The sequence below is a fragment of the Corylus avellana genome, chromosome 5 (genome assembly GCF_965113065.1).
Source record: "Corylus avellana chromosome 5, dhCorAvel1.hap1.2, whole genome shotgun sequence".
Taxonomy (NCBI): domain Eukaryota; kingdom Viridiplantae; phylum Streptophyta; class Magnoliopsida; order Fagales; family Betulaceae; genus Corylus; species Corylus avellana.
Window position 1 is genome coordinate 18,051,002 of NC_142494.1, and position 11,675 is coordinate 18,062,676.

Below are 11,675 nucleotides of genomic sequence, written 5' to 3' on the forward strand. Positions count from 1 at the left end.
TAACAGGCAATTGAAAGAGTGCAAAAATTAGATGTACAAGAATTCACTTGCCAGAAAGTGGCTACAATACCTGAGTGCAAAAATTCCTCGCAATTATTAAAGTTAAAGAAGCTGAAGCAAATTGAATGACACATCTAACCTTCTGCCTTTTCGATTGACAGTTGCACTTTTCGTTCTTTAACCATGCATGAGAATTACTTGATCTACTTAACAAACCTGTCTCACCCACCCACCCACCCAAAAGAGGAACAAAGCCAGAGTAACAAATCTTTCCAAGTGAATTAGATGAAATGAAAAGAAATTTTTGAAGGCTCATCCAGATCACCCTGTACATTCTACGCCCTTCTATAGTTCTGTTCTGCACTTTTAAAACAGCTACAATACAAGCAAGAAAACAAAAAGAAGGGTACCAGAAGAAAATATCTTAAAGTGACAAACTTGCATCAAGAACTTCCATAATAATACACATTTATGCATGACTATAAATTCGTCAAAATGAGCATCATATGGAATTTTTTCTTTAGTAAACTAGAATAACACAGATTACACTGAGGCCTTGAACCGTGCCTACAACTGCACATGCTTGGCATCCACTCCCCCATGCCGCCCAAACTTCATTCCTAAGCAGATTCACTTTGTGAAATCATGGAAGGCACATCCCTACTTCAGATTCACTTCACAAAAGCATACAGAGGGGATATGCAGAGAAATCCCACTAAAGAATGGATTTCAAACACAACCTATAAAATGATCTCTTCTTATCCTCGGTTAACCCTTCACTGATTCTGAGCTTATCTGGCCACTACTCCCACCACGCACACTGAAACCAGCAATGGGCATGGATCGTTGACCAAAATCCAATAAGAGTTTCCGTTGGTGCTCATCAGTGTGAGGAAGACTGGCACGTAGAAGCTCCACAGGCATTTCCCTGCTGATGGCTCTGGCTGCCTCTGATCCAATGACTTCTGTGTTTGGCTGGGTCTGTGAACATATTGATTGCACTATAGTTTCATATTTACTCAGGCAATACTTGGTCAGAAGTGTAAAGAATTCATCAAACGAGGCTTGCCACAGGGCACGATTAGACGTGCTACAGTTGCCAGTGCCACGAGGATCCGTTAAGAGCTCAGTTGCCCTTTCAAGGACAGATTTCAAAATAATGGAGGCCCCATCTCCAGCAGAACTTCCAACAGGTCGGAGTGGCGGTTGCTCTGAGGAACAAACAACCGCAACAAGACAAGCACTCAGTGCCCGTAGATCCATGCCCTTAACACAAGAGGAAACTGTCCTTGCAAGAGTAGTAGTAGTCTCAGCTGCTCCTGTATCAGATGGAAGGCCACCAAACAAAAACCTTAAATGACGGAAAATAGCCATACAAACAATACGGGCAAGCTCACTACCAGAGAAGAGAAGCTGAAGGAACCTAGAAAGGAGTTTTCGGCCCTTCGGAAGAGAAACCAACCGTAGGAACACAAGGTCATCCTTGGAAGTCAGCCCAACAGTGTGGCTACTTTTTCCAAGTGGGTCTACAAGCTGGAGGGATGCTGCCAGACCTTCTAGCAGCATTTGCCGCCTTCGCCTGAGCTGAGTCCCACCATCCTGGGGCTGACTAAATTGTAAGAGCCGATCAATATCATCGATATCAAGAAGAAGACAAATGCCATCCTCAATGGTGATTCTAGCAGCAAGCAATGGTTCCTGTTCCAGAGGCTTCTCAGAGACTTTCTGTTCTGAGCTATCACCAGATGCAGAGGGCGGAGGATCAACTTCAAGGAGGGGTCGAGGCCTGCGTATAGAAGAGAAGGGAATCCTACCAAGAGCATCAATAGGTAGATGAGGATGTTGTTCTGTACTGTTACGGCCTCGAGAAGGGAGCTCCCTCAGATGAGATGGGCAGAAAGGGTGTTTCAACCTCGATCCAGCAGCTTTTTTGGCAAGACTTGCTTGGTGGTAATAGTCATCGATGTATGGATCATTGCTATGTGTAGCAGCAAGTTGCATTTTAAGAATACTCTCTATTTCCTCAGATGTCATATACTTGGATCTGATTTGGACCCACCCACTCTCACTTTTCTGGCTACCAGTATCAGAACCTTGATGAGAAAAACGCATATTATGTTTGCCCTTTTGTGATGATTTAGGTCTTTGGTCTCTCATATCAGCCATTCCAAGCATTGCCTTATGTGAGGATGATGGATGGACATTATACAGTTGGGACTGCATTGCTGCAAAATGGGCCAAAGAGGGTGTTGTAACCTGATGATGCAATCTCTGTTGTTGCAGCTGCTGCTGAGGTGACATTATTTGGGGGGACAAGAGCCCATTTTGTCGAGGTAACTGTTGTTGCAAAATGTTATTTAAAAGGCTAGAGTGATCCCCGTGCAGTAGACCAGCATGGTTGACCCAGTGATTCTGCGGCCTGCTATTAAAAGAAAGGCCAGGGCCAGCAGTGGTGAACTGGCGCATATTCCCACCATAATGCAACCCATGTGATAAACCAGCCAAATGAATATTAGAGTTAGATAGAGGAGAGAGGTTTGGTGCAGAGAAGGGCATCTGGGGACCACCACCAAGAGAAGATATATTCAGGTGGTGCGGTGAACCCTGTTCTGATCTGCTTCCAGGAGGAGGGAAAGACGTGAAAGTTGATTTGGGTACTAGAATTGGTTCACTGTTGTAGTGATGCAGCACTGGTTGCTCCTGGGGGTATGAGGATGTTCTGTACAAAGAGTTTGGTTCCGCATGACGAGCAGAAGGCTGAGGTTGTGACGACCACCGTTTCTCTTCTTGAGCAGTTTCTGAGTCATATATATGCTGATCTAACCAGTTGCCAAAATCTCCATCTTGTGCCCACTCAGCAGCAGATGAACCTACACAGAACTTTGCGTTAGCAAGAGGGAAGTTCCAAAGAAATTGGGGACCAGGGAGGGGACAGATAAGCAGAAATTATAAGGGCATCAAGTACTATCAACTTTATATTACTTAACAAACTGCAAAAATCAAGCAAGCCACAAATATCAGAAAAATAATTTATAAATGGCACTTGGAAAAACAAATGCACAGGGCTCAATAGTAAAGACAAACGAAAAAGAAAAGTCTATACTTGAAGAATGACCAGCACGAAGTCAAGCTCACAAAAAGAGAAAGAGAACATACTCCTTGAGACCATCAAGCTCACAGAAAGAACAGATGTAAGGAAAATTAAAGAAACACTTGAGTAACGCTAGAAAGATGCATGCGTTTGATGTTACTTGATACAGTTAATTGTTCACCTTCAAAACTATTTATATGACAATAAGTAACAAGCTAACTGTTAGAGAGAGAATGCTATGCCATGTTGTACTCTTCTAGAAAATAGCCTTGATGTGTCCCTGACCAGCTGTCCCTTTCCAGAATATTCTTTGTCATATTGAAAATGCTTCTCCTTTATATGTGGAATGAATTGAGCAAGGGCAGATATAGAAAACAGCTTTTGCTTTTCATACATTCTCTTCCTTTGCCTGCGCTAAGGACGCTTCAGTGGAGGAGCATTTGGAGGTGCTGGGTGGCACTAATCAGTGGAATGTGAGCTTTTCTAGAGAAGCTCATGATTGGGAGGTGGAGGTGTTGGCTTCTTTTTTCCAGGTATTACATGCTGCTCAAGTGAGGCAAGGGTGTGAAGATAGGTTGTGGTGGAATTCTTCCAAAAAAGGCCAGTTCAAGGTCAAGCTCATTTACGCTGCCTTGGCGAGTCTTGTTGGGGGAGGATTTCCGTGGAAGAGTGTGTGGCGTACCCAAGCTCCTCCGAGGGGAGTTTTTTTGTGTGGTCGGCGGCTTTGAGTAAAATTTTGACCCTAGACAATCTCAGAAAGCGACGGGTGATTGTGACAAATTGGTGTTGTATGTGCAAGAAGGCCGAGGAGATAGTGGACCATCTTCTCCTTCATTGCGAGGTAGCTTATGCTTTGTGGAGCACCTTTTTTGGTCGGTTTGGGTTGTTTTGGGTGATGCCGAATAGGGTTTCGGATTTGCTCGCTTGTTGGTGGTCTTCGGGTAGGAGGGAGAGTGCCGCGGTTTGGAAAACGGTGCCTACGTGCTTTTTTTGGTGTCTGTGGAGGGAAAGGAATAATAGGTGCTTTGAGGATTTGGAGGGGACTTGGGAAGACATACTACCCTCTTGCTTTCAAACTCTGTATCTTTGGACCGCTGCGCATGTCTTTCCAGTTTCGATTAGTTATGATGATTTTCTTTTTCGTTTTTCTCCTTCTAGTTAGGTGATCCTATTGTATACTCTCAGTGTACCTTGGGGCGCCTTTACGCTTTTTAATAAAACTTCTTATTACTTATCAAAAAAAAAAAAAAAAACATTCTCTTCCTATTTTCATTAACGTGGTATAAGAGCTTGGGATTTGTCCTTGCCTCTGGTTCTTCTCATTTCTGCCTTCCCTTTTGTTTTTTGTTTTTTATTTTTTTTCATTATTTCCATCTTTCATTTTCGGACTGCTCTTTTTTGGTTGATTTGGGTTGAACGTTGGTTTTTCTTTTGGCGTTTGAATGATGTTGGGGGTTGTATTAATACAATGGTGAGGATTGCTGTCTTCATCACCATCACCATCACCATCACCATCACCATCGTCCCCATCGGAGTCTGGTTGTACAACAGCAGAACCATGTCCTTGGCTGCTGCGATTGTTGCTTCCTGATAAGAACAGACTAGGGGTGTAAGATTGAAACAATTCTTACTGCAACACTTTCACACCATAGATCTTGGCAAACTTCGGTATTTCTTTTTTTAAAAAGTAAAGGAAAATTTTATAAAAAGCGTAAAGCACCCCTAAGTACACAAGACTTAACTAAAGCGAGCAAAAGAAAAAACCAAAGCCAACACCCAGCAGAGCCCAACCCAAAAAAACCACAAAACACCAATCCCTCAAACCCGAAACCCACACAAAGCGCTAAACCTTCAACCAGAATAACCTGGCCAGAGTAAACCTTCAGAGAAAACCCCTCGACGGAGGGGTTTTCCAAACATCACTCAAAATCTCTAGGACTTGGACTCTTAATAGACGGCAGATAAAGGGGAGATAAAGCGGGCCCAACGAACCCCAACACTTCTTTAACGATCAGGCTATCATCCATCTTCGAGAACCTACTATCCTTGGACTTACGGTTGTGGACCTTCAGGGCTTAGGTGCCGATGATAATGGGAAATCCAAAACAGCTAGGGGGCTCACCTCACAATGAAAACAACCTTTTGCCATCACCTCTGGCAACCTAACGTCACTCACTTTGGACTCAAGACGAGGACTCCGACCCTTGGAGGGAGCAAAGGGTACTCATCGGCTTCACTTGGGCACGCCTTACCAAACCCAACCTGTCAAGAATCTTCAGACCCAACCTCCAGCCTAGGAAGGAACAAAACGGGGACCTCAGCGTCATCTGAGGTCCCCTCCAGCCTGGGAAGGAACAAAACAGGGATCTTTTTTTTTTTTATGACGAGGAACCCCTCCAAGGCAGGGTTACTTTACGTACCTACCCTTATCGGGTAAACCTCGGACCCGTATAAAGCAACCCCTCCACACGAATCGGGTTAGCCCTAAGGAATTGTTTGCATCTAAGGGGATTCGAACCTTAGACCTAGTGGAATGCCACCAAGAACAAGGCCCTTACCACTTGAGCCAACTTCTTTTTCAGTTTTCCAATAATGTTGTTTCAAATTCCAACCAATATTGGATCTGATTTTCTCATATATTAGATACTTACAACAATGTGCATTATTAATAAAATCATATCTCATTTAAATTTTCATGAAAGGATTTATTTATTTTTTGATAAGTAATAAGAAGTTTTATCAAAGAAAAAAAAAAAGCATGTTGGGCCCCTAATTACACAGGGAGTATACAAAGGGAAGCCAAAGCTACGAAAGGATTTATTAATACTATATCTTTGCTTAGCATAACATTAACACATTATAAAACTTAATTTTTCATATTTTCGATAAATATCTTCACATCTAGAGATCTAGAGGGTGCAAATGCCCCCCCAATCCAGAAAAATAAATGACGACATTAGCAGTAAAGTCATTGTTCCAAAAATAGAAGATATTAAAAAATATATGCATGTGAATCTAATGCCCCCCCCCCCCCGGCAAAAAAAAAAAAGTGGCAAAATATATAATGACAAAATTTGCAATAGAACCATAAGACATAATTGGGGGAAAGAAGTTAAATTCAAATGCATAACCAACATGTTCACAATATATAAAAGATCCAATTTACAGCATCAGCTGGTTTGCATGGGGTAATACTTTGTGATTTTTCAGGCTAGTAACTTAGGAAAACCACATCCACACTATTTTCATTTGATATGCAAACTTTCTTTTTTTTTGATAAGTATTTGGTCTTATCAAAAAAAAAGAAAGTTTCTCAATGTTGATTTTACAAGAAATGCTAATCTTGACCGCGCATGTAGGTGTGTCCCGTCATTTCCTTTCTTACTTCTTGGTTTCCAGGCTCTTATATTAGGATTCTTCTTTTCTTCTTTTTTTTTTCTTTTTTTTTCTGGCCTAGTTGGTTATGGATTGATAGGGATAGTTACTTCAAGATGGGATGGTTACTTCAAGATGGTTCTTTGTCAAATCAAACGCCTTCGACTTTGTCTGTGAAGAGGGGGTCTCGATTTTTCAGGTGCATGAGAAAAGTAAAGGTTTTGTTCATTAAGGAAAAAATAAAAAAGGTTACGGTAGCAGTATCAGTTCAAGAGTAATTTAGCATGGAAGTGTAGCAGTACTATATTTTGGCCTATTTAAGGGTATTTGACCACTTTTTTTATATGCCTAAGGTTGAAGTATAATGAAGGTTATACCATGAATGGTTTGTTTGGTTTAGAATTTTTTGTTCTTCTAATAAAAAAAGTATTCACTCTAAGATCCTAAACCTCTTATGGAAATCTGAGATTTCCTTTGACTAATTCTCTTTTAAGAACTTTAGGATTTGCTTAATCAGCACCTAAGAAAAAGATTTTTCTCTGTTTCCTTAGAAGAAACTTGGGTCCGTTTGTAGACACTTATGTCTAAAGCACTTTTTAGATACCTAAGAGCAATTTTCGGAGAATTGGCACATTACCACTCCTACAGAATGGTTTTTGTCAAATAAATGAATCTCAAAATCATTTGTTGAAATGGATCACCAAACAAACCTCCCACATAAGGGCAGGACTCCACCAAAAATCGATTTTTTTTGGAGGCCAAAGAGTAGAAACAAACACCTACTTACACTTTGACATAGATTGTAGCATGTCTTATGTGACCGCACTTTTAATGTGTCAATAAGAGATCTAAAGACTGCAATAGAACATAGAAGATATTCACAATAAGGTTACTCACTTTCCCTTGAGAAAGATCCAGATCCTCTATCACCAATAACTCCCGGGTGTCTCAGTCCCGTTACAACTCTATTCAACTGCGTAACAGAACAACAATGTCAACCACCAAATAAATAGGAGCAAAAAGATAGGGGACAACTATACACTAGAAGAGGGAACTAAATGCCAATAGAATAACACTATGACAACACAACTTTAAGCATAATCAAGGATGTCAGGCATTCTACAAGAGGGGCATAAAAGTAAACTTCTAGTAAATAGCATTTCAATTTTCAAGGTTTTAATAGCCAAAAAGAATACGACCTTAGAATGAAATAAGTTGACAACTCATCAAGTAGTACTAAACAAAAATATATATACAGCAATGCCTGCACAACCATAAAATTCAAGGAAGCTGACCTTTGCAAAAGTAGTTGCCAGATCATCCACATCAGACAAAGATCCGATACCTACACCCTGAAACGAAAATAAGCAAAATTGAAGTCAGTATACTGGTGTTTCAGGCCCAATGAATTGAAGCGTTGATGATCAAACATAAGCTTATTACTCAACTTACAATCTTAAAAGAAAAAGGAGAAAGTGAGAGCTAAGGTTTTGATAATCAGTCTACTTTATTCTTAATGCCATTGCTCAATTTTTTTTATTTTTTTATTTTTTATGACGACCTCCTTCAAGGCATGGCCACTTCATGTAACCATCCATCAGGTAAACATGGGAGCCATGCCTCGCAGCCCTCTTTGCATTGACCGGTTAACTCGCAGGCTTCACTCGGGGGCTCGTCCCAAGAAACAGTTTGCACAACGGGTTTCGAACCTAAGACCATGAGCACTCAAAGTCCAAGGCTTCCACCAACTGAGTCAACCCCATTGCTCAGTTCTTAAAACTTCATTAAAAATCGAAAACCCAAATCAACATTTGCATATTCTGCATTTAAACCACAAAAGTGAAAACACTGAGAAGAGGTGATTCCCTCCTTTCCTTATTCTCCAGTTTGAAGGTTCTAATTATGTGTGCTTTTTTTTGGCAGTGAACTGATCAACAGAATTACCATGCCCACTGCCTATCTTGTTTTCCTCTTTTTTTATAAGCAATTGAAATTCATTAAAAAGTGAAAGAGCGTTACCCAAGTACACAGAAATGATACAAGAGAACTACATAACCAAAAATAAATAAAGATCAAGAAAAATGAAAACTACAAATATGAAAAACAATCATAGGTAGCTACCTAGTGGTAAAGGGTTTTGAAGAAGAAGGCAATCATAGGTAGCTGCCTAGTGGTAAAGGGTTTTGAAGAAGAAGGCCTTTAGCTCCACCACTATCCACTCACAATTATCAAAACTATGATCATTTTTTTTCTCCAAATATACCACATTAAGCAAGACAGGGATCATCATCGAGGCATGACCCATTTTAGCCCAAAAAGGCCGAAAATAGAACTCCATAAGGCACTACTAATCTCGCCTTGGAGTAAAAGGCGATCTACAATTTTCCCACTTTTCTTGCACATACAACATCAATCTACCACTATGAGGTGTCACTTCCTTTAGGTATTCACAGTGAGGATCTTCCCTAACGCAGCTGATGAAGCTAAAAAAATGCCCCTCTCAAGGGAAACTTATTCCGCCAAAAATTCCTCCAATGGAAAGGAGTATTGTCATGGGATATTAGGACATTACAAAACGATTTGACATAAAACAACCCTCTCCTAGAAGGGGCCCAACAAAGCTTGTCTTCACCCCGTCTCAATCTGATGGAATACCACAGAATGAAAAAACAAGGTGAAGAAATCCACCTCACAGCCATGCACCGATCGGTAAAATTAACATTCCACTAATGAGAGTCACTATAAAGCTGTAAATGATCTGCCACATAAGAATCCTTGGAGCAAGCAATACTGAATAACTTAAAAAAGATGCCTTGGGTCTGACCCCCACAATACACATCATACCAAAAAATCAAAATAATAAATGATAGCCAAAGCATCAGCAGGAATTCAGATGTCACAAACAAAGTAACAATGACTAAGACTTTGTTACTTTACCTTGCTGACTTCTGCATGTAATTAAACCAAACATTTGAAGATTCTATCAGTAAGAAAAGCTTGTTTATATAGTCAGATTTTGAAATAGAAGTTCAGGCTCTTCCACTAAGAGAGCTATACAACACATGTTAATCAAGGTAACTTTCACCTAGGACAAGTGGTCGTGGCACTAAAATGATCGAGGATACCACTAATGTGGTGGACATTAACAAAATTTTGATGCTAGGCTTTTAAAAGGTGGGAGAGAGGATTTAAGGATTATAGATTGAATATGGATAGTAAAGATCAACTAATCATGTTGATAATAAAAAAACAAAATAAAAAAATCAACTAATCAGGCTAGAAGGTCCTAGAAAATGAATAGGGTTCCTCAACTCACGCTCCAGATACTGAAACTCCTCCTATTTTGCATTATGTTCATTCATTCTCACTTCCCACCTACGCAACCTTCGATTCCCCTAATCTTTGCAGTGATCTGCCACAGGCTGTGACAGTTTTCAGGGCTGGCGTTTCCACCGCTCAGTGGTTCTGGCTATAGTGGATGTAGGGACAGCCGTCCCTCGTTGCTGCCAGCTTTTGGTGGTGGATTTCCCTTTTGTTTTTGATTTGTTCAGTTGTTTTCTTGTTGATTTTTTTTTGAGTTGGTTTGATGACTGAAAATTGGAGAGAAGTTTGGTGATTTTGGGGTTCATGGCCAATTAGGAGGGAGATTGTTGGCTGGCTTTTGGTTGAAGGGAAGTTGGGGTACTGATTTGGCCAGATCGATGGGAAGTACTCGCTCCAAGCCGAGTCCTCGAAAAGGCACTCGGCTCAAATAATGGGGGAGCTTGAGCTCGCACAAGGTTTTCTCCTTGGCAAGCTGAGGTGAGCTCAGCTTTTGATACTTGTCAGGCTCATTTACAGGCCTACATATATCTATTGGTATCCTTGAGATGAACAGTAGGGAAATGAAAATTAAAGCTTTAAAATGATAAGAGTTAACATTCAAAAGTAGGAGGGGACCAACCTGACAATGAAGTAGATTGTATAATATGAATTATGACAAGTAATGCCATATAAATTATAGTAAACATGGCCCGATAACATCAAATATGAAGAAAAAAAAAAAGTAAAAAATTCTTACCTCGTCTCTGTCAAACAAATGGTACTCATCATCAGCAGGTCCAAATGCGGGACCTTTACCTTCCTCTTCTAAACCCCCCAATTCCACTTCTCCCACAACATTTTGACCGAAAAACTCATATTGTGATGCATCAAAGATTGTAGTACCTGTGTGACAAACAAAACGATGTTATAGATGCATATCAGATCAGCGCAACGAGTTACTCCAGCTTCAAACCTTCAGAAATTACCATCAAGTTTCGGGGTACTAATCTCTAACATAGCATATTGCACACCAGAAAAAGAAGGAATTAAAGCTTTACGTAAAAAATATGAACCGTTTTCATTCTCAATCCCAGAGCATTTTCGTGTATTCCCAATTGGTAAGCATTTTTTCCAGATATCCATTCATCTCCACATCATTCAGGACAAACATTCGGACAACTCGGTTAAGAGAAATAACTGTAGGCAACCCTAAACTAAAACTAAACATACTCGGATTGGCATAAAGCTAACAAAATACTAATACAAATACATTTGCAGAGATTAAGCAGATCCCCAATTTTAAGAATTCGATAAGCTGAGAAGACAAAGGAAAAGAAAATAAAATGGGTAGTAAGAATCTCATGTTCTTTTCTTTTCTTTTTTTCTCGGCATCCAAACAAGCTCTCTAAGACCCTACAAACCCCTAGAAACCCAAAAACAGAACAAGAACCGAGTTGTTTAAAATTCAAAAAGAAAAAACAATGAATCTAGAAATATGACCTGAGGCATTCTCAGCCACGTCTTTACTGTCGGATCTCTCCATATTCAGGGAAGCAACATCCAAAAAGCCTATGAATCGAGACACGCCGAAGAAGATGCAAGCAAAGCTCAAAGCTACGTCGTTTCAGTGGGGAGTATGGGAATTGGTAATCAAGCAGAGAACTGGGGGTTACAGAGGGGGTTTCCGAGGAGGATAAGAGGCAAGGGCGTGTAAAATGAGAGAATTTCAAGGGACAGATTGGGGAACAAAGAGATAGAAGTGGATTAGGTTAGAGAAGTAAGAAGAACCCCTCTCAGAGAGAGAGAGGGATATAAACCTAACGGTGTTTAGGTCATTGCAGCTGGAGAAGGAGGAGAGAAGGAGACGACTTTTTTTGCATTAAAGCACGTGCACAGTCAGACAAAG

General features: G+C 40.5%; 1 protein-coding gene across 1 annotated transcript; it reads right to left on the reverse strand.

Annotated features, from left to right (window-relative positions):
- Positions 1–420: 420 nt before the first annotated feature.
- On the reverse strand, positions 421–11,675 carry LOC132180670 (Topoisomerase II-associated protein PAT1). The gene is made up of 5 exons (XM_059593572.2): positions 11,270–11,675; positions 10,527–10,672; positions 7,762–7,818; positions 7,364–7,439; positions 421–2,870 (listed from the first exon to the last, which is right to left on the reverse strand). The coding sequence occupies exons 1-5, from the start codon at positions 11,310–11,312 to the stop codon at positions 769–771; spliced, it is 2,424 nt and encodes an 807-aa protein (XP_059449555.2). The 5' UTR covers positions 11,313–11,675; the 3' UTR covers positions 421–768.

Bases quoted from the DNA above. Each gene is read 5' to 3' on its own strand.
- LOC132180670 (XM_059593572.2), bottom strand. From the start codon at position 11,312: ATGGAGAGATCCGACAGTAAAGACGTGGCTGAGAATGCCTCAG. The intron at 10,673-11,269 runs GTCATATTTCTA...TTTGTCACACAG, and splicing joins CGTGGCTGAGAATGCCTCAG to GTACTACAATCTTTGATGCA. The intron at 2,871-7,363 runs GTGAGTAACCTT...AGTTCTGTGTAG, and splicing joins TGGATCTTTCTCAAGGGAAA to GTTCATCTGCTGCTGAGTGG.